We start from the raw sequence: 27,294 nt of genomic DNA, 5'->3' as shown, positions 1-27,294 counted from the left end.
CATTTATTTCAGAAACATTTTTATCACGTGACAGTCATTGACATTGTCAATGTTTGTAAAATGAAAGATCATTTTATTTCCTAAATTTTAAAATTTAAACATTTTAGTTCTTATCCGTTTATGATTGCAACTTCACTATATTTGTTTTAGTTTCGGACATTAATCATTCTATTTCATGGCATATAATTTTTTAGACTATTGAAGAGTGCTGGAGTAATTATTCTATGAACGCCCGAGGAGCAAACTGTTACTGCTCGCCCTATAATGGATGCTTTCACAAACATTTTCAAGTCAACCCACAAGTATCGATAGAAAACAACACTGGCCTCATAAGCGGAAAAGAAATTGGGGAACACGATTTTGACTACATTATAGAGGTTACTGCTACCAACAATGCTGGATTAACAACTATTCTTCAGAAAAAGGCAATGATATGTTCTTGTGTCGTTTTCAAATATATGCTGGAATTTAAAACTTTTATTCTAACTAGCGGTTTTAAATACTGAATGAGCTGTTAATGAAATCTTTGTAAAAAATATTTCCTTAAAGGTATACATAGAGTGTCCAGACATGACTTATCTTTTGGACCATTAACTGGACTCGTATTTATTTCATATTTCATGACCATTCAGAAATTATTATACTATCATAGGTAAAAAAACAACATTTCTGTCAGATTTATTGCTCTTAATATAATTAGAAAGAAATGCCTTATAGTGAAAAGAAGAAAATGGTGATGATGGTAAATTAAATGATAACGATGTTGTTGTTCCTGTTCTTGTTGATAATACTTTGGTTGTTGTAACTGTTGTCGCTATAGTTGTTGTTGTTTTTCTATAATGATGACAATAAGGAAGATGATAATGTAGAAAAGATGTAATAGTTCACTGATTTAATTGTTTTACTAAAGTATCAGATACGATTAAACTTATTATATTTTCACATGAAGCTCATACAAATTTATAATATATGACTAGCGATAATATTGATAATTTATTATTTTTGTCATCCAAATGTGTCGTTGGGTAACTCAAGATTAATTTAACTTATAAAACCACATTCATTCAGACGTATTGAACCACCTACCTGTTCACTATCGTACTACAACACTGGATAAAAGCAATTCATACTAAATAATTTCTGTATTTCGCAGACTGGGTTTTCTATTATGATATTTTCATCAAACATTATGGTGTTTTATGGTTAAAGTTTTGTTTTCTCCCTTTGACAACAAAACAATTCTTCTATGGCAAGTATTTTGAATGTGGAATGTCCATTTACATATACAGTTAAAACTTCTTTCCCCCGATCTTGGATCGCTTGAATTCTTCTTTTCGCTGGAACATCATTACTGTCTATGTACATATGTTTTAATGACACATTCTATTTATTAAAATGAATTTCCAATTAAAATCCTTAAATATTGAAATATATATATATGTTTATCAATCAATGCGATTTAGATTACTATCGATACATCACCACCCCATGAAGGAATTACGCACGATGGTTTTCCAGGGTACCCAGAACTCGATTTTCAGCAGACATTACGTCTTAGCGGCCACTGGGATCACTTCTTTGATAAGGAAAGTGGTGTTTGGTTGTATACATATGGCTTTAATGAAAGGTGTTTAAACAAAAACGAGTTAGATATTCATTTCAACGTAAGTGTAATGGAAACCAAAATATAATTTGAATTGCATTTCAATTAGCTTGATATCAATTTTTCCTCAAAGTGATGTTTGCAAGACATTTGCTGCCTAACCTTCTTGTAACTCGGAAGATCATACTATATTGCAGATTTATGAGTATTTATGAGTCTATGAAATGGCTATTACCTCCTATAAGTTTATAATGGATTATAGTATCACAGGAAAAAATAATGTTAAAACACTTTATTATAAATAGAATAAAAGTAATACATTCTTTCACAACTAAAAAAACAAGTAGTATTGCATTGCTTTCAACATGTAAATAAAATTACGTTATTGACATTTCTGTAAAATTCTTTTTATGCTTCTATGAGTCACATAGAGTCATATAAAATCTAATTCTTCTTTTGTGTAAAATTAACAGTCAGAGTGAAGTAATTCCGTTGCTCAGTGAAGCATTAAAATCAAGTTATTGTAGTTGTCACATTTACTATTACTTGTATTACTTGTAAATTTACTGGATTTCGAAGTAGATTTGTTTCCATTTCTTCCATTATCTACTCTTCACGTTAGGTTAGCTGGACTTATGACAATACAGCTGAATTGACAGTGGATAAGCCCGGGAAATATTACCTGACAGTAATGGCATACAACCATGCTCTTGACCATAGTAAACCCGTATGCTCCGACGGTGTAACAATAGATGACACTCCAGCAGTTGTATCGGACGTTGTTATTCAAAATGCCGTTACAACTGAAGGGCTTGTCAAGAGTATGGCTGATTATACAGTGTACATTCTGTACAGAAACAGGGAACTGGTACAGGTTGAAAATCCTTCTGAAATTTGCAGGTAGCATTCTTCTTGCTTTTATGTGACTATGTAAAAAACAAGACTATTCAATTGAATGCTATCAAAATACATATAAGATCTTGACTATCTGCATTTTATGTCACGCCTCACTTTTCAGAGACCGTGCAATATCACTATCAGATATAACTTTAGGACTTTACCCGCATATAACACAACAAAATGGGACGAGAAGCAAAATAAAGCTGAATGAGAACTGTAATGACCTTTATGGTCCTCAGCCAGATCTCATTTCATTCATATCATCTGACTGTGTTGTAAGTTTACTTTAATTGTCGCTTTTCTTTTGATTATTTTCAAATATAGTCAATATGATAATTTAATCAAAATCAAGAAATTCATATTTCTATTTCAAGTCCAAATAAATAGCTCGTTTTATTTATATAAATGTTCAAAATGTATTTTTATTAATTATTTTTTTTAAAAGGTTTATCTCGTGTAGTATATAATAACGTAATTAAACAAGTACATGTACCATAAATGAATATCATTGAAAAAGTTATGCTTTAACAATGTTTTGTTTCTATTACAGGTTGATATATCATGGAATGTAACTATTGGTCCCAGTGGTCTGCATGATTATGAAGTTGGGATATCTTCTCAACATTCTGAGATACCAGATATAATGGGTTTTACGTCTTCTCATCAACATCAGCACATGCGTTTATTTCATCCAGATATTTTTGATGGTGAAATTTTCTATCTGTTAATCAAGTCTATAACTCAATCGTCAGTTATTGGCATTAAGGTAATTGGAACAAAATATTGTTCTGTCAAATATTAATCGCTTATACATATAATATATAATAAATAGGACCTGACGGAAAGTTTGTGATTCGACATGACTTTTTCTACAATGTTTCAGTTTGTTACGGTTTTATATACAGTTTACATACATCAAATGCACAGTCAAGGAATTGTTTTGTAATAAATACGTTAAATAGATAGAAATACACTCACGGTGTGTGGAGCTCCAAACTTCAACTTCAATATAAAAACACAATATGCGAAACAAGCAACAAAACTATTGCTGTTTTACTCCATTTACGAACTCGTTTTAAAATGCAAACCTGGCTCTCGGTTTTTTCATATTTCAATGCGGGGCTATGGTCGGAACAATCCGGGATATGCTGGTTCCAACATTCAAAGCGCACCGTATTTGAATTAAGTTTTATTCACATGTATGAGTATACATATTTTAAGTATATGTGCTGGGATTGAAAAATATACAATTTATTTGATTTTAACGCATGTGTAGCTCCACATTCCAAGTGCCTGGGTAAAATGTACTTCCATCTATTTAGCGTACTCATGAACCGTGGTATGTTATCCTTTTGGACTTACAGCTTCTTGCTATCCTGGCCTAGAAATCGACTCAATTCAAATACAAATTCCAGATTGTCAAAATCTTATTCAGTCCTACTAAAATTTCAGACAAATGCATTAATTATGTTGAAATACCAGAAGAGCGCCTATACAAATGTTCAAAACAAATTTAGCGGGCAAATTCCGAGATTCATTGATTATAATATGATATTTGTTAATCTTAGATAATCGGTCCATTATCATATGATTCATCAAAACCTGAATTTAAAGGAGAAATAACATTATCTACTGAACATACCCATAATGACACATTTCTAATAGCAAGATGGGATGTTGGCGCGTTTACTGATCATGGTGATCCACATGCTTTAACGTACGAAGCTGCAATAGGTAAATAAAGCCAATTTTATTTTACAAAAAAAAATTACAGGAATATTTTTCAAGATAAATCATAGTTTAAAATGGAATACTATTTGAACCGACACTTTTTTAATAATACAAACACACAAGTTTCCATATTCTTTGGTTCATTATAAAAATGAAAAATTCAAATAAGATACATGTGTAATGTAAAACATACATGTATAAACCATATGAAATAGCTGAATTATTAATCTATAATCTATAAGTTAGTTAAATGCGGCAACATTGAAAACTGTTACCGATTTTTTCTCGAAATAATGCGACTAAAACATGAAGTGGTTCACGCAAACTACGGGTTACGTCCGCTAGCACCGACTTTTCACAATTCCATCAGGAAAACGATTTGTGATCAATGAAATTAAAACAAAACAATAAACATAAGGAAAAAGGAATTGATTTTTTACATGAGAATAAATGATATCAGAAAAGCCAATTAAAATTGATTTCATCAGTTTAAAGATGACAGAATACATTTTACGTTTTGTTTATCATAATACTAGTAGTCAATGCTCATATTAATGTATGTTTAGGCACTTCGAAAAATGCACAAGATGTTCACCCATTTAGCATTTTATCTTTCGGTGGAAGTTGTTTACCATTTGAATCTCCTACGTGCACGGCATTCTCAACTCAAACATTTCGCTGGAACCTACATGATGATCAAAATTACTACGTAACAATCAAAGTTAAAGACACTGCAGGTCACTTTGTTACCGCTTCCTCTACAAAATACAGACATTACAGCCAATTACCATCTAGAGGGATTGTTAGAGACGTAGATGACACAGGAGTAAAGGTTAATGTGATCTTATGTTTATTTTATTTACGTTAAACGTCACATCTGGACTGTCAATTACATGCATACAACTTTCAAGCACAATAGATAATAATTTGAGACAGGAAACTTAGCATTACCAAGTTTCTAAATAATATTTTGGTTGTGTTTTACTTTGCACCTACACATTAAAAGCTTCTTTGCTCCCCCATTGGAATGATGATTGGTAAATGTTATTGCGCATAAATAAAAAAAACACGCTACTCGATGTGCAGAGAAATCTTAATTGATTTTCATCTTTAAAGATATTCTATGTCCAAATTTTGTATTTGAAAATACTGATTTTGCTATACAGTCTTTTTTAGAACGTTAAATAAGCAATATTGAGTTCACAGAGAAGATATGTACGTTTTTAACTTTACACGAATGCAATAAACAAGGTATGAAAACATTATGTCATTACAAACTGTAGCAGTTTACGAAAGGACAAAATTGACTTGACAAGCGATAGAAATTGCAGCTTCGCAAAACAGTTTGTGTACTTTCTTATTCAAATTAGACATATTTAGTAAGAATTTCAGTAAATTTCTGCAATACAAATATTTAAACGAAAGATGAGCATAGTAAATCTTAAAGTATACGTTTGGAGGCAAATCATGTGTCTTTTTTATTTTAGTTTATTGACATAGATGACATAGATTTTCAAACAAGTACATCGACGGTTACAGCACGATGGTCTGGCTTTAAGCATCCGCATGACGATATTAGATTTACTGTCTGCATTTCAAATGCTTTCAGTACTGACTTCATCAAATGTGAACAAACTACTTCAACTGATCAGTATACAATTTCTGGTCTAAATTTAACAGAGTATGAGGTAAATTGAATCATTGAGTCGATCATATTATGTTAGACGTCCTTTTCCATCTAGATTTTAAGGATATGAATCTGATGGTTTATTATTGTTAATATGTAATCGGATTATTCATACGATTATGAACATTTAAGTTAATTTCTTCTTATATTTTCTTTTTACAAAACAGTATTGAAAATGATTCTGAATTGATTTAATATAATGCGTTATATAAAATTTAAACACGAACAAGAAATATTTATTACAGAATCATTTTGTTAAATACAGTGAAATATTCATGTGTATTGATATGTATAACAACGTGTTCTCAGACTTATTACCAAACTGTGATAGCCGAAACAGAAGTTGGAAATATCACTGCTGTTTCTGACGGTATTACTGTTGTCATTGACGGAGATGGTATCCCCGGAATACAAATTTTTGATGGTCTGCCATGCGATAGTCCTTTAAATGAAGGTAGGTATGAGAAAATATGATCGCACATAAAGATGTTAGAATATATTACTTTGTTAGATCTACTTGATTTTCATTATATTTAAAAATGTATGCAATTAATATTATTATCACAAATATTACATATATGCATATCATAGTAATAATTCTTACATTATATTTTCATTTTTCATTTCAGATCTCAATCTGACGTTATCACACCATAATGAGGTTTGCACATTTTATTATTATTATTATCATTATCATAATCATAATGCATTTCGTATTCAAGAAGTAATGATTTGAAGTTCAACACAAACACAAATATATATATTTTTTTTCTACATCTATATATAACCGCAAATTTTTATATATGTTTTATAAATATTACATTTTTATTACTTTTTCTGGTTACTTTATGTTGATGATACCTTATGTTCTTTTCTAGACCTTTCATTTAGGGTATGAATATAATTATATAAACAGTCGGACTTAAATGTTGAAAGTTTCATTTGAACTCCTCAAATATGTTGTATTTCTTAAAATTGTCATTAATATCTCTCTAACAGGATAAACGTTTAGTATGTAAAAACGATATTGAATTTCAAGCGTCTACAAATGTACTTCAAGCCCACTGGACGATCCCTTCAGAAAAGAGGCATTATCTGAAAGACATAAATTGGTCAATAGAAGAAAGAGCGCCAGTCGCTGGTCAGTTTTATATTAGGAAATAATAGGAACACTTGAAGGAAGCATCTTATATCTAATTAAAATTAATGAATTGCGATTTACAAATTTATTTGACCGAATGAAAGGTCCGTATGTAAAGACGGACTTACTTTTCGTAGGCATGCGTTTTCTTTATCCAGATATGCCCAGCGTTAAACGAATGATTAAATATAATCTACAAGGACAGTTTACAAATATTTCATTATATCAATCTGCTCAATAATTATCTATAACTTTAACTGTTTTTTAAATAACATTTTATTTCGTTTAGATATTTGGAAAAGAATAACAGAGTTTCAGCATCTGCGAACAAATGCAACTCATCTGGAAATTAATGGTTTATTCCTATCTCCAGGAAGAAAATTTAGAATATCATTACAATTTTGTGCAAGACAGCATTGTTTCAAACCCGTGCACAGTGATGGGGTATTTGTAGTTCCTAATCCACCAGTAACCGATTTTTTGACGGTTGCACATGTAGAAGATACCAAGCAGGTGAATGTGAAATGTTGCTTTTATATAATTCGAAATTAAGTAATACCTAAACACCAAATTTTAAGTTTTAGACATTTTCATCATAAATCTAATCATACGTGTTCACAAGTAACAGACACAAAATCATGTAATAGTACAACATGGGGATATCTCCGTTTCAACGTTTTCAGATCCAGGTTTCGTTTGAAAAGTTCAGGGACTCGGATATATCTGATATATCTGAATATTACGATGTCATGGATCATTATGAATGGGCGTTTGCTGATGGAGCTGAAATTGGTCATCTTTTGACAAAATGGTCACGTATTTCAACAGCAGTAGAAACATCAAATAAAACGGTGAATGGATAAAATTAATACCGTTTTTAACTTTTAATTGAAAAAAATTCTGATATTACTGTCATTTTTATTAAAGTTATTTAACGAATAAATATAATTGATTATTTATTTGCTATATTTTATTTATTTGTATAATATCAAGTCGTTATTTAATCTAAATGGTATTGATATCAATGAAAATATGTTTGTGATATTACATTCTATCTGCACCTTTACTTTTCTTGGCAGCTTAACTTTACCATCAACTTAAATGGAGACGTTGCGTTTACGAAGTGTTGGTTCTTGACAGTAAGAGGATACACGAAAGTGGGTCTTTCGTCAACCGTTTCATCTTCAATCAAAGACTGCCAGGATGTTCAACAAATTCGTCCTAGTATAGTTAATGATGCTGTCGGAGACCCTCTTAGCATTGGTAATTGTTAGTCATCTAGGGATATATCAAATATTCTCTTGTTAACCTTCAGTATACAAATAGAACTTACATTGTATTTAGCGCATACAAATGCTATATGCGTAATAATGCCTTATGAAGAAGAAAAAATGTTTAAAAATAAAGTTAATAATTACGTAAAATAAAGAAAAACGTAATTCTAAAAGAACCTCAAAAACGAAAAAATTGAAAATGTTGCAGGCTCGGTTTGATTAAGCCTATTCATGGACGGTACTGGAAAGTGCAAGTTATCGTCCTTGCCCCCAGCATCGGCTTATAATAAGCAGAAACAATTTTCAAACATTGAAAAATATGTAAAATATGTACTGCAAATATTTGTACATATTATATGTAATCATTAAAATATATGCATTTATTTCTCATTGAAAAATTTGACCTGATAGAAAATAAATTTTTTATTACCCCTCCCTTTATTTACATGAAATTTTAAATTCAGTAATATCTTAATAAATAATGTTTTTTGGAACTTACAAAATTGATAAATCTTAATTTGAGCATCATATTTATGATATAAAACCATAAAAATGTGTTCCAGTATCTTCAACATATAGGCAACGTTTAGTTAATAGTGCGTGTTATGTAAGTGTTTGTTATAAAATATACTTTCCCTATGCATGATTGGTCATTATCAGTCTTCTTTCTAGAGAATGTTCATATTGGAAAGGACATTTACCTTGAAGAAAATAGTATTTGGGAGGCTCCAGACGAGGATTACACACCTTACACTAATATACTGTCAGCCGTCTGGCCAACCTTAAGGTTTGTTAATGGTAAAGCTTTCCCCTTTTGGTATATCTCATTGAGATACGCTTAACATTCTCTTTTTTAGATATCGCATTATTTCAAAAATCAAAATTTTGTTAATATAGCGATATTTCTAGATAAAAGATATAAATTTTAATCATTATTTGAGCATAAATACATATTAATAGTTATTTGTATTTATAATTAAGAGCTTAACAATTGACTAAAACAAAAACAGTTACATTATACATTTTATAATTATTTTACAAATTATTGATTAATAATTGAGTCCTCACTTTAATATGATCACCAGGGTGACACGGAAGTAAATATTTAAAGATGTTTACTGGCTGGTTGTGGACATAAACAATATATTTCTTTCGCAGGTATACTAAATATTATTGGGCTGTTCTCCTTGTAAAGGCGAATGACCCAACAGTATTTTACAAAAATATGGAAACTCTTGACTTGAAAGAACCCTGTTCTCATCCTGATGCAATAAAATGCGGCAATACAGGTATGTATCATTTTTTTCATTTTTTAACAATTTGGCAAACATTGCATCTTCATTGACAGAGTGAGTATTGTAATACAAGGACAGCTTTTGATTTTATTTCTTTATTCATTAATGCGTTTTGGAACAGAGTAATTTAACAGTTGCAGTTGAGTTTTATAGTACATGAATATAAATCACTTTAGAATTAAAGCGAGCGTTGTACTCAATACATTTTTATTCCTATATCAAATCATTGAAATTTCAGAACTCGACTATGTCAATGTCAATTTTGGTGATGGAACTCTTGTGCATGGGTATCGGTACATTATTTGTATTCATGCAAATAAAACAACTCTTCACCATGAATTTTGGGATCAAACACTTGATGAACTTAACGAGTGTAGTAATGGTATCACTGTTGATCTAACACCGCCAATACCCGCAGATGTCTGGATTGGAAGTGATAAAGAACACTTGTATCAGGTATGTTAAGTGTTTGTTTCAGTTACATACAAAACACATATTTATTTATTAGTTTTTTCATACGCTCGCATTCCACTAAATTTGAATAACCGTATTATTGATCAGTATCATAAGCATCATGAAATTTTGTTTGCTTATTTTGGCCACACCACATGTGATTATTTTTCTATGCTGGTACATTATCGAATATATAAAGGGATACCTTCTTCGTTATAGGAAATCATGTATCTCTTTTGGGCATGCAGCTTGCTACACACATGCACTGATTTAATTTATTTGTAGTACCAATAGCTGCTTTTACCAATTAATTCACAACCAAATTATGTCAAATGTGTCAAATAATTGTCTCATATTAAATGATCAGTCAGCAGTCTGAGACTGGTTCATTGATATACATCTACATATAAGATTATGTTGTTTTGAAAACAAGCTTAAACGATTTGTGCGCCCATATACACGAAGCTCTACCTGGCCAATAATTACCTATATATCCTCTGTTTGGCGGGTACCGAATCTCAAATCGGCTAAGAAAAAGCAAAAATACACTTTTGATATCTTAATTTAGAGTGATTCTTTTTCAGCTTCTCAATGAATATTTACCAGTTTATAAATATTACAGCTCATTTTTCGTCCGATTGCTAACATTTTTCTTCTTTTACTGATATTTGCAATATGAAGGGACGTGAGAAAATTAAACATCAAAGTTAGAGTAACTTTAAAACATTTAAGCAAAAATAATTTATAATATAAATCGGAAGTAGTTGGAGCTCTACATTCCGTTTGATAAGTTTTCTAGGTAGGAATAACATTGACGAATGAAACACTTAATATCCCTTCAGGAACAAGTTCCAAACTAATGCAGAAAAATCAGAATGTAGTTTTTCTTTCATAGGTTTACACCTAAAAAACGTTATTTCAGCGTTTGAAGTAATTGATTACAAACTAATTCTTGGTAAAAGTATTATGAAACTTCAACACTTTAGTTTTAGTGTGAAACAATATAAATTTACATAATAAATTAGAACACGAAATATTTCATTAAATTGTATATAACTATATAACTATATTGTCTATCAATTAGTTAGGATTCTCGTGAATTATCTGTTTTCTTTCAATAAGACCTCTACATCTGAAATATCGGCTCATTGGAACTCATTTACTGACGTGGAAGAGAAAGGATTTGCACCACATATAAGCGGAATCACACACTATGAAGCTGCTTTAGGTAACAGAACATGTACTTTGTTAAACTTATTGTAGCTAAGAACCTTAAACCTTTTTATCTTTTCAAATTTAGCTTGCATTTGTTTTTGAACTATACGTATTTAACATTCATTATGAAGTAAAAAAAAAACTTTTAAAATAATTACAATTTTCAGGTTCAAGTCCAGGAGGTGTTGATGTTCAAAGGTTTACACATGTTGGGCTGACAAATCATTACACTTTCCATAATCTAAAACTCCAAAACGGGCATACATATTTTGCAACTGTTAAAGGTTAAAATTTCCTTTCTTTTCTTTGTAAAAATATTATAAAATGAACATATTACAAATTATTTTGACATCTCTTAAGTAGTAAGTAACTCGAGAACGCGCAAGACGAATGTTTGAAACGCAATTGCAAACTTCTTATTTTATTTTAGCTCTATCTATATACTTTGTTTTCCTGTTTTATTTTATCTAACTAAAACATTCGTATGAACTTATTCAGAATATATATACTTTATGCATTTTGATCAAAAGGTTCATTCTTATATATGATAAATGTTGATGAATTTATTCAGAATAAACATACTTTATGCAATTTAATAAAAAAAATTCATTTTTATATATGATAAATGTTGATAAACTTATTCAGAATAAACATACTTTATGCAATTTGATAAAAAAAAATTCATTCTTATATATGATAAATGTTGATAAACTTATTCAGAATAAACATACTTTATGCAATTTGATAAAAAAAATTCATTCTTATATATGATAAATGTTGATAAACTTATTCAGAATAAACATACTTTATGCATTTTGATAAAAAAGATTCATTCTTATATACGATAAATGTTGAGCACCTTTCTGTATAATATGTTATTTAATCTTTTAGCCTATGACTTTACCGGACTGTTTTCAAGTTCCATATCAGAGGGTATAAAGGTTGATACAACACCTCCAAAAATAACGCAGGCATCAATCACATTACCAACAAGGCATATTACAAGTACAAACTTTGTTGAGGCATGGTTAGTATGCATAGTATGTCTATTTCAATATACCATAATATGAATAATGGTATGCGATCAAATAAGTTGCTTTTTTATTGATTGACATTAGCAGTGTTTATATTTATGTGTAAATTGGCTGACTAGGTATCCAATTGGTTTATGTGGTTCAGAGGGATGAAACAAATCTTTGGTTGTCCTGGTTTACACATGAGCACATATGGTTTTGTTTTTGATACTGTTTTAGCGATTTACCGAGTAATGTAATGAATAGGCGGAGCTAAATTTTTAACTTCATAAGACTGAAACGATTCATTAAACATAATTTATACTTCTAAAACTGTTTATCATTAAATTGAGTATTATCAATTTAATGGCTTAAAGGTAAAAATGCAAAAAGTTTAACAATGTTATATTTAAAAAGATATTAACAAAGGTAGTAGAACATATTCTAGATTTGTGATATTCTTTACGGAAGCATCAACGAAAGTACAAAATACACATTAACTATGATTTTTATGTTCATTAAGCAACATAAAATTAAGTGTAAAAGTTTAATGACATCCGTATTAACGTTTTACTAAAGCAAATAAAAACATGATAAGCTGCAAACTACCTTTATTACTTTAAATGCTTTAAAGACATGTAATATAACACCTTTGTATTTTATTTAGCTGGAAAGATGTGTTCATGGATTTAGAAAGTGGAATATCACATTACAGTTGGGCAATAGGAACACACACTGGCTATGATGATATTTTTCCATTTTGTAATACAGAAGAAGATTGTGCTAGTACACCTGAGAACACAAATATATCACTGAAAGAGGGTCATGCATATTTTGTTACTGTTAAGGTATATAAAGGTTTCCAGTGTACTATATTTAATGCTTTACCAGTATTTAATTAGAAGTACATTTTATGTGTTACACTTTTTTTCATAACAAAATATATGCTCGTGTTAATCGCAGGTTTGATTTATATCAACCAAATTCAACAAGAGTCTGTTTTATGTCATAATGACATTGGTTGATGCTTAATTAATAAGATTTATTTTCTTCAAAGTTCTTCTTCTTTATGTTTATAATACTGTTCAGACAGAACAATTTATATGTAATTGTATGGAATTAAAAATCGAAGGACAACACTCTCATGACATTAAATGACTAGTATCTGCTGAGAAAGGTCCCTAATGAACTTAATCTTTCCTTTCACATTACTATAGTTTTAAGTTTTGTTTGTTCTTCTTCTACTTAGGATGAAAGAACAATATACCATTTGTTTATATGTTTGTTTTGATTGGCCAATGTAATATTTTGGAAAAAAGAGCTATGATATTTTATCCTTCTATTTACACGCAAAGGCTTATAATAAAGCAGGCCTTTTTACGTCATCATCGTCCTGGGCGTTTGTTGTCGACTTATCACCACCTATTCAAGGAGCGGTTTATGATGGTCCCCTATCGGTAACAGGACAAAATGTTGATGTAGATTATATAAGCAATAATGCAACATTACATGCCAGCTGGAAAGGTTTCCATGACCCTCATACCACATTAGAAGAGTATTTTGTGAACATAGGATCTTGTAAACATTGTGCAGATGTTTTAGTTAAGCAGCCAATTGGAATAAGAACAGGTATTTTATTATCACTGTACTAGTGTCAATGTTTTCACTATTCGGTTTTTGCAAATTGAGCATTTTGTACATTTTACTTTTAGTTAATGCTAAGATCAAATTGAAAAAGAAAGTATTCCGTGAATACTCATTCAGTTATTGTGTTTTCTATCAAAAGAAGTTTATTTTGCAGACATTGAGTTAACTTCCCTGCAATTATCAGAAGGATTCCATTATTTTGTGACTGTGACTGCATGCAACACAGCAAAACTATGTTCGGATGCATCATCTGACGGATTTATTGTTGATTCAACTCCTCCATTAAAGGGGGTTGTCAATGATGGTATCCTTGATAATGATATACAGTATCAATCATCAAGGTAGTTGTTTTACACTTCTAGTAAGTAATTCAGATTAATTTTTACACAAATTATGTTCTGCTGTCTAAGTTTACATGAAAAGAGACCACTTTTTTTCTAAAAAATAATTTGCTATATTTGTGTGTATTTATATTAAGATATGATAAATATGTTTTAACTTTATACGTCCATACATATCTTTGCAATTTTATTTTTATCAACCAGGAACTACATAGGGTGTAAATGGTATGGCTTTACAGATCCTCAATCTGGCATATCTCATTATGTTTGGCGAGTAGGTACAACAAGAGGTGGTGACAATATTCTGGCTGCCACTGAAGTTCATAAACACGAGTTGGCATTTATATTTGATCTTCATTCTGAATACAGCATATATCTGCCAGAAAATGGAACTCGAATCTACTGTACTATTCGTGCTTATAACCACGCAGGTGGTATATTTCATTCAATGAACTTATAAAATATTCTTGAAACTGACTGAATTTCAATTAGAATAGTAAACATATACATAATAATTTTGTCGATATCCGTGCTTATGCCTTTAAAATACAAAGTGTTTTTATAGATAGTACACAAAGAGAATTTAGTGTCAATGAATTACGTTAGTCTCATTATACTTAGGAATTTGTGTTACCGATTTTTATTAACTTTGACGGACGTATATCATTTCAGGAAAGTTTGTAGAAGCATCCTCAAATGGATTCATTATTGATGACACACCACCGAATTTTACTGCTAATTTATCAATGTCACCAATAGGAACAATAAAAGATGGAACAACAATCTTAAGAACAACTATGAAAGTTCACTGGGGCGTCGAAGATAACGAGTCATTTATAGAAAAGCAATACCTATCCATTTCTTCGCATCTTGGAGGAGATTTTAATCTTTCATCAACTAGAGTGAGTTCGTAATTCATTTGAGAAAATGCCTTGATAGATGTTGAAATTATCCTAGAGAAATTTATTCCTTTTAAAGTGAAAATTCCACTTATTGAAGGTATGCAATACCATAAATAATTATGTTTATAGTATTAAGTATCAAACGTGCCAACAAATCACGAAAGAATTATATTATGGGTATTGTTGCGGTAACCAATATTACATTTCTATATATAGGAGATACTTATATTCTGGAAAAAAATATTTTATTCATCATATTATATTTGTTCATACTAAATTGTTTAGAAATAGACCAGCATTTATAATTTGTAAGAACATGCAAATGATACATTTATGTGTTTAATCAATGATTGAGACAAATTCGTTTTGAAACGTTCAAGTCGTGTCACGTTTGCTTTTCATAGATATTGGTCACTTCATAGCAATGTAGTATTTGATTACTGTGACTTTTGCTAAATAAATTTACAAATGACTTTTGTTGATCTTTCGAAAGCCATTGATGTTACAGTATCAACAACAATATTAAATGTAAAATAATAGTCTATATTGAGATATTTTGATGGTTTTATATGATTTATTTTGTATAATAAATATTTTACAGGTCGAGGGCATAGTCAGAGATTATATATTTACAGGCTTGGACTTTCATGACGGAAGTTATTATGATATTAAACTTATATCATGCAATGGAGCAAGGCTTTGTACCGAATCATTTTTAGAGAATATTTTAGTTGATAGTACCGCACCAACAACAGGTATATATGTCATGATTCTTTATGAAATTACAAATGTTTTCTGGTAATGTTTTCTGACAAAAGTGTTTGTCCTGTTTTGAAATTTTTAAGGAATTTTCGCAGTAACTTGATCCAAAGTAACATATAAATACTTTTTGTATAAAATGCCTTTATTATCCCTCCCTGTTTGCCATTTTTAGGGTAATTCCAAATATTCTGTGGGCCTAAGATGAGATAAAAAATCTCTCAAAACTCGCATCACCCTTAAGTAAACTGATAAAACCTTTTTGATATTTGTGCTTAAGTAATGGTTTTCTTAGACATAATCAAATAGTTTCCTCTATATATTTATAAAAAATCCACTCACTCTAGTTTTCTTCTTGTACAATAATATGATAATTTTATTTTGCTTGTTTCCATTTAATGTTCAGTTATCTGTATTGAATAATGACCGCAAATATACTAGCTTGCTTCTTTTGTTAAGTGAGCTATTGTAAAAATTTGAAACACTATACATGCATGCATATGTAAATGATTAAATTGACTTAAAAGATCATAATAAGAGACATGTAGACGCAAAATATCATAATAAAATAGGAAACGTCAGTTACTATTTCTACAAAATCAAAAATGTTCCATTCGTTCTAAATACATGTAATGTTACGGAATCAGTATTTTATCATTATAAGGGACGTTTGCAATCAACACTGACCACGCTGCAGCTTTATCTCGCCAACCAGAAGATTGGATGACATGGACTCCGATATATGTCAATCTTGCTTGGCTTGGTTTTGAAGACATTCATTCTAATATTGATACATACTGTGTAAATATCGGCAGCCAGTATATGGGAAGCGATCTGAATGAGGTTAGTGTTCTAAGTTTGTTAACTTTTCTTTCTTTCATTGTTTTTCGGAATTATTCCAAACCATTTATATTCTATAAATAAATTTTACACGAATATCAAGAGAACTAGTTAAAAGTACTCGAAACTCATCGTTCAGTTAGGTGATCAACTTGGTAATTATTGAGTAAAGCAGCTATTGTCTTAAACTTAGTCTAGTGTGTAAATGTAAAATAAAACAATAATGTTTGTGTTGCTTATGTCACATTTGTTCTTTCATAACACATATATATTGTTAACATATAGGAACCAAACACTCCGATGATCGTCACACATGATACAAATTCTTCCTTTCACGAAGATGGAAAAGTTCAAACATTCAAATTTCAAACGCAAAGACTTAAGGAAAACATGGCAGTTTTTATCAGTGTCACAGCTGAAAATAAAGTAGGCTGTTATGTTTTATTGTGGTATTGACAAAAAAGCTAGTTTTTTTGCCTTGAATGGTTCAGGACTAGCAGAGTGAATGTGAGGATCGTTTATTGTATAGTCACAATAATGAACTTACTATTATAACATAAAATGAACGCTAAAATTTAAATTACAATCATTATATTAATCAAGTTTGCAATACCTCAATTATATACTTTAACACTCTTAATGCGATAAATATATATAATGTTAAAAATATTTATTTTCATATTTTTCTGATTGCAAACATACATATTCCCGAGTAAATAACTGCATATATGCATGAATATTCAATATCTTGATAACTTTACTGTATAAATTGGACAGAGTTGACTGTTTTAGGTGGGGCTTTCAAGTAAAATAGCTCATTCCCAGTTTAATCTTCGTTATGGAGGCACGATGCAATTGGTACGTAGATGTGGTAGCTATTCATGTAAAGGTCATTGTGTATGTGCCCCACATGGTAGCCTGTGTCACAGTGAACAGTACTGTAGCGACTTGAATATCTCAGGTAAAGTAGTAAAATTAGTTGTTGTTTTTTTTATTTTGACGTGACATTTTTTTTCAGAAAATATGTTCTGGATATACGACAGAAAATTTGATAAAATTGTATTGTTTGGTAATGTTTAATGATATAATATTTACGAGTATAATCATGATGCTCAAACTATTATACCTGTTATTTCTAATATCAAAACAAATAAAAATAATGATACAAACATTCTGAAATTCCAGATTTTGTAAGTTAATTGAAAGAAAACGAGCATGGATACGTTTTTGCTAATAACGATGTGAAATGAGTTCAATGTTTCACAGGACAGTCGAACGTAATAATCAGAACAACAACGTTTTTCATTTGAAAATATGTATGTGAATATTGATGATTTTTTTATAGCTGAGGTTTGGGATTACTTTCAGATAACAATAATGCAATAATTGAGGTCAAGGACTATCTTGATCTTCGATTTCCTGACAATTACATTCAGCCGGATCATACTCCTATCAACACTATGCTTGCTGCAAAATGGCATATTAAAACAACTCAAGGAATAAGTCCTTTGTGGTGAGTTACTACTTAACATTTTATATCAAAATATAATATTCTAAGTGACATAACTTTATATACGTATTTATACGCACTTATTGATTTGTTTCACAGGTGAAACTATGAAGTAGTTTAACGTATCATATAATATCAAAATCAAACACTTGTAATCATTCAAGAATACTTTATCTGTAATGATATTCTTATCGTAAAGGTATGAGTGGAGTATAGGCGAAAGTATCTACGACACTCCAATTGGTGTATTTGATACAGCAACAGAAAAGGTTTGGCATGATGCTGGTCAACAAACTACATGCATCTTTACTGTCGATAGAGGTAAATTATTTTAATAATTGTACATACATTCTTGTCAGAAAAAATCATTGATTTCGATAAAAAAAACAAAGAAAGAATCACGTGTTTTTGTAGTATTAAGCATTTTTGTATAACAATAAGGGGGAAATAATTATTCAAAATAAATAAAAAAAGCAATTTTGAAATAATATTTAATTGGTACATAACATGCATCTCATAATATTGGCACAAAAACAAAATGATATACATTTTTGTTAATTAACATAAATGAAGGAATAAAAAGTTAACTGATTTGCTATGAAAGAAATATGTATAATAGGTGCACATAATGACTTATTTTCAATTCATAACCAAACAAATGACGCCATAGAATACGGTGCCGTTATAATGATAAACAAATTGTTCCCATTTATATGATCTAAGGAAAGGATCTTACGCTTATACATTCAAGCCAAGTATGCAAATTTTTAACTTTAACTGTGCTGTGATAGTAATGTTTAAAACAACAGTTAAGTCATACTTTTGTAGTTTCTACTGAGACAAATAGATAAGAGTATGAATGATTGTGTTTCAGACAAAGATATCCTAACAGAACAACGGACTTACTCTGTTTTTGTGCGTGCCTGGTATAGCAGTGATACATATGCCATATTTAAAAGCAAAGGAGTTACCATATTTCACTCGCCGCCCTTATCAATCGTCATAAAGGGCAGACGTGTAAAAGAAGTCCCCCCATACAAAGGGAACCCCTCCAAAAAAAGGATAATTGATTTTTTACTAAAAAAGAAAAAAAAAAAAAAAAAAAAAACAATCGCATGTCTATGCTGATTGGTCGGGAAAGTTTGGAGGCATCGTATCTAAATATCATGTGTACATTAGTACCATTCCAGGCGGTATATTTGATTTTCTATCTTCATATCCATTTGAAAATAGCTTTTGATTTTAATCATATTTTCAATTGCGGTAAATACCTAGTGTACTTGTTCGACGAGTATATATTTATGGTGATTTTATTTAAGATTTGTTCCCTTAATGAACTCGTAGACTTGTATAAAATATTGCAACATTTTATGAAGTTATATGCATATACAACATGTATTTGTGTTTTTTACATTTGATACAAATATTATATTGTTACAATTTAGGTCATGATCTACACAAAATATCAGAAGATTTGGTAAACACAGTTACGAATGTCAATATTACCGGCCTGAATTATGAAGAAAATACTAAATACTTCACAGTTGTTCAAGCTTTTAATCCAGTCGGGCTACATACTATTTCAGTATCTGATGGTTTCATGTTGGATATAGATCCACCAACAAGTGGGATTGTAATGGACGGGCTTTGTAAATAGAACTATTTTGCTATCAATATCAATGCTTCATGACTGTTTAATAAGCCATTATCATCTATTTTATCCAAATTTTGTTTTGTGATTATAATTACTAAAATACGAACATTCATTTTTGAATAAATATTAAATCGCAAAATATGAGCTTAAATTACCTCTGATCTTCATTGCTGCAGAAATCCCGTTAACATTTTTATTCATTATTTAACAGTTCTAGTAGATAAACATGCCTCACCTAATTCAAGCTATGTTCAAAGTTTTTGGCATGGTTTCTCGGACATTGGTTCTGGTATAAAGACATACGAATATTGCGTGTCATCTGGTGTTGAAGAGGGAACATGTGATATTCAACCGCTTTCTGAAGTTGGTATTGCTAATCGTATTCAGATTACTCCAAAAGCCAGTCTTGTACATGGTACGACATTTATTGTATCATAATGATAAACAAACGAAGTGATTTTTTATAACAGTATGTCGGAAAGTTAAATCAATAAAACGCATATTTCGTTAAAGTTTCCTTCGCATGATGATGATATTGATTTATTAAATTTACTCTTGGTTACTTAAATATCATTATTACTTTATTCAAACGCTCATAAAAATATTTTCCTTAACGTTTGCTCAAAGTATGAAGAAAAAAAGCGTTATTGAATAATGTTATCAAGTTGTACTTGTAGTTTGCTTTTTGAACTTGTACTTTTTATTTATTTTCAGTAAGGCTTATTAGACAGCAAAGAATTCATTTTACATTCATACTAATATATGTTTTGAAAGTTTTAATATATATATGTAAAAATTGTTATTGTTTGTCCATGTTAGGTTCATTTGTAAGAGGAGAGGTCAGAGCTCGTGATGTTATTGGACATACTTCCAAGCTTGTCTCTTCAAATGGTCTTATAATTGACAGTACTCCACCGATTCGTGTAAAAAGTGAATTGTGTCAACCGAATATTTTATTTAGTTCATTTTTTGAAGAAAGCGATGACATGAAAATTAATGATACAGTGTGTGAAAATATTTCAAGTTCAGACTGGATGTTGTTACCCGGAACATGTGTGTCATTAGTTGACACTGTTTCATCTATTCATGGGCGAACAGTTTTGCATATTCAAGGTTCAATTTTCCAAACATTACAAAGCGAATTACATGGTAAATACAGACTTATATTTCATACATCAACTATACCTTCAAGCAATTTATATCACTCTGCCCTTGAAGGTTATGTACAGATAAACGGACAAAGATACATTTTCTTAGTGTACAACAAGCATAATAAAGGAACTTACGAATGGCAAAAGCATATTTTCTTTTTTACCGTTGACACTAATAATACGCTGTTCGAGATCGGAACAGCTATGAGTACCTCTGTGTTTGCTATAGATGATATACAGTTTCAGCTTTGTGAGACTACAAATCAGGAAGAACAAGATGCAGTTGGTCATGTTGATGTTCATACAGTATTTGTTCACGATTGGTCATCAATTCACGCAGAATGGTCTTTTGTAGACCCCGAGACTGATATAATCGAGTACCTTTGGGCCATAGGTAATATTAACTTCCAGCAATTGCTATAAGAATACAGTGTACGTACGAAACAAATGTTATTTTTGCATCCGGGGTCCAAAGGAAATGTTTTTGCACACTAGTTTCTGTTGAATTGCATGTAATTGAAGCCATTGGTATTACTTGTACAACTGTATAAGTTATGACTGTGTTAATTAAAAGACAAATTACAATAACACTAACTCAAGCTTTTCATACGGCAGTTGATAGTTAACAATGAAAACAACTTTTGGATACGTACATGATAGTTTAAGAAATATTTTAAAGACTTTATTTAAAGCACCATTTATCTATAAAAACAATTCAATTTCTAGTCTGATTTTGTTTGCAAAGTTTTTCAAGCAACAAAACAATGTACGTTTTGTGTGGAATATTAAAAAAGTTCGCAAATTTGAAAAAATTATTTTATTAGGGTTTGATATAACCTGATACATATATCGTATCTAGATTCTCAAATTAAAATATACTTAATATGTGTATAGGAATTCTATTCGTTTAAGTTCATTCTGTTGCTTTTGAACATTTCTGTATACATACATATATTTGTTATAAGGGACGGTGCGAGGAGGAACTCAGTTACAGACGTTCCTTGAGTGTAGGACGACAGTCGTTTGCAAGAAATTACAGTTTAAGACTCGAGCACAATACTATGGTTTATATAACAGTTGTAGCCGTAAATACTGCTGGACTACGCACAGTTAGCTACTCCGAACCTATCCTTATCGATCTTACACCGCCAACATGTAATTATGTGTATGATGGATCTATTTTTGGTAAGTCGTTTGAAAATCACTTGAAGATCATTTATGTTCATGCACTTTATACTGAATATAGTAAAGAAACTCCACTTAAGTTTTTTGACATGACCGGACTGGAAATATTTTCCAAGATTTGTAAACCATTTGATAAAAGTCTGAACCAATAAATTGTGTGCAGATCTTAAGATCATCCTTTAAACGCAGCTATATGTTGTGAATAGCCTGAAGAAAATATGTTACTGTCTGGTATTTAGATTTCAAAGGACATGTCTCTTTGTTATTAATGATCTGATCTTTTCTGTTATCGACATTAGGCCAAGACCTTGATTACATCAGTGGAGGTTACCTGGAATTTCACTGGGATATTTATGATGAAGAGTCTGGTCTTAATGCATGCAGCTGGGCAATAGGTAATGGATGTTTACATTTTTTCTCAACTTGTCATGATTGCTTGGCTGTCTTCATGAGGCTATCACGTTGTATAAATTTACTTTTTAGATATTAGAAATTTGTAACTTACGAGAAATACTTATTTTCATGCAAGTTTACAACAACAAAAAAATGAAATTTTCAGCTATAGTACTACATGTCTTTTAATAGCATCTTAAGCCAATTATTATTAAGAAAACTTTACGTCAATTGAACCAGACCAGAAGACGGCAACTAAACTGTTTGAAGAAATTCCTGATGAAAAGGTTTACATAACTGTCCGTTGTACAAATGGTGCCGATGTTACTCACACATGTCATTCTGATGGTGTTAAACTGTTACACTCAACACCGTCCATTGATGGCGTTATCTTGGAACTGTTAACCACCTCACAAACGCAGTACATGCCGCGTGAAAGATACCATGGCAACAACACAGAAATTCGTTTCCGATGGACAGGATTTGATCCTGATGAAGGTGTTCAAAGCTATATGGTATGAGTAACTTAGTAGTATTTACCTGTTGGAAACATAATACATGATTTGCTTTTGTGGATTTGTTTAAACGCCGATTTAAACTTAGTTTTGTTCATAATTTGCAAGTTGATACACCTAACCGGCTCGGCTTTTTGGGTAACTAACCAGTTATTTTCATTTTCTTCGTAACAGACCGATCTATTTACCCAGTATAATTTCTGAATCATCATTGAGAGACAATTGATCATTAGACTTCAGTATGAAGATATAGTTGTCACACAATGATTATACACAAAACTAATCTCATTCTTTGTAATGGGTATATGGAATGACAAAAAAGCTCTAACAATTTGTTGTAATAATTTCTAGTGTCTTGCTTAAAAAACCCTATGTTTTCAGATATCTCTTGACGGAGATGAAGTATCAATGTCAGAAATCATAGACGGGTCAGCGTCTGGATACAGTTATGCAAGTTTTACAGGCCTTAACTTGACTGATGGAGAGTATTCTATCTCTATAACTGGTATAAATGAAGTAAAGATGTACAGCCAGAGAATATCCGACAAATTCGTGTTGGTCACACAACCGCCAAGCCTTACAGGTAACAATATTTGCTGATGCAAGTCATAATTATATATAAGTAATATATAAGTAATCTCTTTTTGAATTTGGTGTTTAATGTTTGAATTTTAATCGTTACTTCTAATTGATAGATATGGATGTATTGTTTCCATTTCACTGCATGTATAGGTTAAATGCACCGTAACCTGCTGTAACTGAAAAATGGTTAACCTTTGAAACCAGATATTAACAAGGCCAATGTGATTAAGCAGTATAGATTGCACGCCTCCAGATTTATGTTCATTTTCATGAAACTTTTGGAAATATATTTAAAAGTAAAATATTTTGAGGTGAACAAATAAAGTAATTTACATTTTGCAATCGGCACTTACAATCCACGAAAATTAACAGAAATGGTCAAGCTATGCAAAAACAGCCCTTACTGCGTTTGTAACGCAGTAGAAATATGGTGGTAAAATACTGCAAAGTCAGTTTTAAACCGCACATAACATAATATGTTAAATATAACTTGGATCTTGAATGTTTTAACTTTCTTAAAAGTTTAGTGCATTTTTCTCAATATTGATTTTCTTGAAGCATTTTGGCTCATCTGGACGTGTGCAGCTTTAATTTTGCATTTTAATATTGAAATATTGAGTTAATTTTCAAACGGACTTTTAAATCTAAAGCAAAGCCATGCAAATACACAAATGTGAATTTGCTAAAACTTATTTTCATCCAAATAACATAACATTTTTTTCATTGTATTTTCATCTAATTTTGTGATTTCACATTAAATTTTCTTACTTCTTCTTTAAGACCTAATAATGTATCAATTTCCGAATAATTTGAAGAGCTACACTGCCACTTTGTGTTTGAGATAGAAATTTAATTTCACTATAGTGTACTATTTCATGCGAGTAATGGTACCAAATACTAAATTACGTATGCAAGGTCACCTTTCTCTGAGTTGAACTGAATAAAAAATAATTGAAATTGTAAAATCTCTAGGAACTAATCTTTTCCGATAAAATAAACTAAGTCTTCTTTTTTTAATACCATACAACACATTTTTTACCAGGCGCTCCGATCAGAACAGTCTGGACAAAAGGAACATCTACCGTTAAAGCATCTTGGGAGAACGTGTTTTTGTCAGCGGATCCTTTATACTACGAAGTGTCAGTAAGACTGGCAGAAGGTGGAGAAGGAGATCTTGTTCAGTGGCAAGAAACGGTTGAAACACAAATAGAATTTGTTATTGATACAAGTGGAAAGCCTGCTTCTGGTTTTACTATTCGTTTTACTGTGAGGGCAATATCATATGTCGGATTGTTTGCACTTAAACATGATACTTTATTTGTACTGCCTTGAATAAAATAGTGTTTATACTTGCAGAACAACTTTTCTAACAGTTTTTGCATGATTTATCATTATGTGGAACTTCAAACAATGAATTTTACCTTGATCTTATTATTTATGTATGTACATGTATACACTGGATATTTATATGATTTCATAAATTAGTGCAAGTGTTGAAGCGAAAAAGAAAATGCTTTTAAGTGTTGTATTCCTGTTAATTTTAAATATGTACTAACAGATATAAAATAATACATTATGGCTAGTTTTATTTAATTTATATATGGTACTAACTCTATAATTATATGCACATATTTCATGAAAATGTTCGTGAGGACAATAATACATGTTTTCATACAATGGAGAAAACAACACAACTGTGAGATATTTTAATTACAGAACAACTGAAAGCAACTGAACTTCCAAAGTCTGATAAATATTACATAAAAGAACCAACAGATGAAGAAGCCATAATCTAGATATTAAAAAAAAACGTGGATTGATAACGTCGTTTTCTTAGTTATTAACACTTCTAATTGAAAACTGTAAGTATCCTGTAACTCAATTTTTTATGGTTTTATATAAAAAAAATATAATGCGCAAATGAAGATTTATCAATATTGTAAGTTCCAAAAAGCATTATTTGTAAAGAAATTACCGAATTTACATTTCATGAACTAATAAATAAAGCGAGGTAATTAGAAATTCATTTTCTATAACGTCTCAGTCAAATTTTTCAATAAGAAATGAATGCATATATTTTAATGATTAAATATAATGTGGAAAAATATTTACAGTATATATTTTACATATTCTTCGATGTTTGAAAATTGTTTTAGAAGCGTATATACACATATATACATAAATTTTCACTTAAGTGTGGTTACAACCTTAATTACAACATACAGGATCTTTAATCATATTCATAGTCATAATGAAATAAAACCACAAAAAATGTGAATTTAATTTACTCAATTGTATAACATTTTGAACAGTTATTTAATATAGAAAGATAAAAATCCATAAAAAATTATTGACTGACAAGTACTGTTTGTCACTTTCGAAAAAAGATGTTATTACAGTCAATAAGTTTCTTTCATTGCAAAAAATAATTCAATTTACATTTTTTGTCTTCAAATATTTAAGTGAAATGACATAAATATTAAATTTCTTCTAAATATAATATATATAAAATGATTGTACTTCATTAAAGGAATTAAAAAAGTAAAACAATACATAGAACGAATATGAAGAATATGAAAAAGAATTAAACTTCCAAAACCAGTTAGTATAAATAGTAACAAATAAAGCACAAAGTAAATTACAAAGAAGAAAAATATGTCCATTCAAGTTGAAAATTTTCACTTTAAACATAAATCCAAATAAAGCATTTTTATGACATTTTAATATTTTTGTTGTTGTTGTTGTTGTTGTTGCTCCTATATCATTTAGATTGTCCCTAAATTGTCCCTTTGATGGATATGTTAATTCTGTTAAAGTACCAGTATTTTCTTCAACAACATTCATGTCTAAAGAGTATAGACTGAAATGTAAAATTGTATGTCTGGTAGTGATATGTCAAATATATATATATGTATATTATAATCTCTCAATTAGCGCCAGTTTATTTAAATACAAAATACGAGTGTCTTAATATTATTAATTACATTGAGAAAAAATGCATTTGATTTTACATTAGATGGCATAAATATACATTTAAATGTTTAAAAACGCACGTATCTCTTTGGCCCCTAAATCTACATCATTTTGCACCACCTAGACGACACTTTCTCATTTTTGTTTTGTTGTGAAATAAAGCCATATATGACGCAAACAAACAAAAATAATTTAGGTAAATTACTTTTAGCTGAAAACATGTTATATTTTCTGCATTATCATGTAAAAGTCCACGATTCAACGTGTCAAACCTTCGTGATTTCTTTTCTGCACACTTATAGAACGATATAATTTTATACGACATTTAAACGAAACAAATCGAGAACATAAACATGTACATTGTTTATGTGTACACAAAAGATATTAATTTGAAAGTTGTATTGTCTAAAAAAAATAGCCCGGTCGAGTGCGAAAAAATAAAATCATCAAGCTGTTACAAGCTGTTGAGAGAAGAGAACAAAAAAGGTCAATGTCATGTGGGCATCTGGCGGCCAAGCTTCTTGGGCTAG

General features: G+C 30.3%; 1 protein-coding gene across 1 annotated transcript in view; it reads left to right on the top strand.

Moving 5' to 3' along the window:
* LOC132750452 (uncharacterized) overlaps positions 1-26,456 on the top strand; it is a 38,505-nt gene extending 12,049 nt beyond the window's left edge. Inside the window, 42 exon segments of the mRNA XM_060740444.1 lie at positions 195-425; positions 1,464-1,664; positions 2,226-2,503; positions 2,622-2,778; positions 3,054-3,269; positions 4,072-4,237; positions 4,801-5,066; positions 5,722-5,922; positions 6,231-6,375; positions 6,551-6,582; positions 6,921-7,062; positions 7,352-7,575; positions 7,746-7,913; positions 8,142-8,325; positions 9,009-9,123; positions 9,495-9,625; positions 9,870-10,087; positions 11,207-11,312; positions 11,467-11,583; positions 12,191-12,326; positions 12,980-13,160; positions 13,668-13,941; positions 14,114-14,300; positions 14,505-14,731; positions 14,973-15,202; positions 15,804-15,957; positions 16,626-16,804; positions 17,087-17,227; positions 17,594-17,762; positions 18,170-18,314; positions 18,511-18,632; positions 19,186-19,337; positions 19,423-19,504; positions 19,757-19,960; positions 20,177-20,380; positions 20,785-21,510; positions 22,082-22,116; positions 22,118-22,301; positions 22,601-22,696; positions 22,911-23,209; positions 23,591-23,792; positions 24,834-26,456. Of these exon segments, the coding sequence (XP_060596427.1) occupies positions 195-425; positions 1,464-1,664; positions 2,226-2,503; positions 2,622-2,778; positions 3,054-3,269; positions 4,072-4,237; positions 4,801-5,066; positions 5,722-5,922; positions 6,231-6,375; positions 6,551-6,582; positions 6,921-7,062; positions 7,352-7,575; positions 7,746-7,913; positions 8,142-8,325; positions 9,009-9,123; positions 9,495-9,625; positions 9,870-10,087; positions 11,207-11,312; positions 11,467-11,583; positions 12,191-12,326; positions 12,980-13,160; positions 13,668-13,941; positions 14,114-14,300; positions 14,505-14,731; positions 14,973-15,202; positions 15,804-15,957; positions 16,626-16,804; positions 17,087-17,227; positions 17,594-17,762; positions 18,170-18,314; positions 18,511-18,632; positions 19,186-19,337; positions 19,423-19,504; positions 19,757-19,960; positions 20,177-20,380; positions 20,785-21,510; positions 22,082-22,116; positions 22,118-22,301; positions 22,601-22,696; positions 22,911-23,209; positions 23,591-23,792; positions 24,834-25,123 (7,917 nt within the window). The 3' untranslated portion in view covers positions 25,124-26,456.
* Positions 26,457-27,294: the final 838 nt, after the last annotated feature.

Source organism: Ruditapes philippinarum, unplaced genomic scaffold (assembly GCF_026571515.1).
Source record: "Ruditapes philippinarum isolate M1 unplaced genomic scaffold, ASM2657151v2 ctg679_1_1_1_1, whole genome shotgun sequence".
Taxonomy (NCBI): Eukaryota; Metazoa; Mollusca; class Bivalvia; order Venerida; family Veneridae; genus Ruditapes; species Ruditapes philippinarum.
This window is presented reverse-complemented; position numbering and strand designations above follow the sequence as displayed.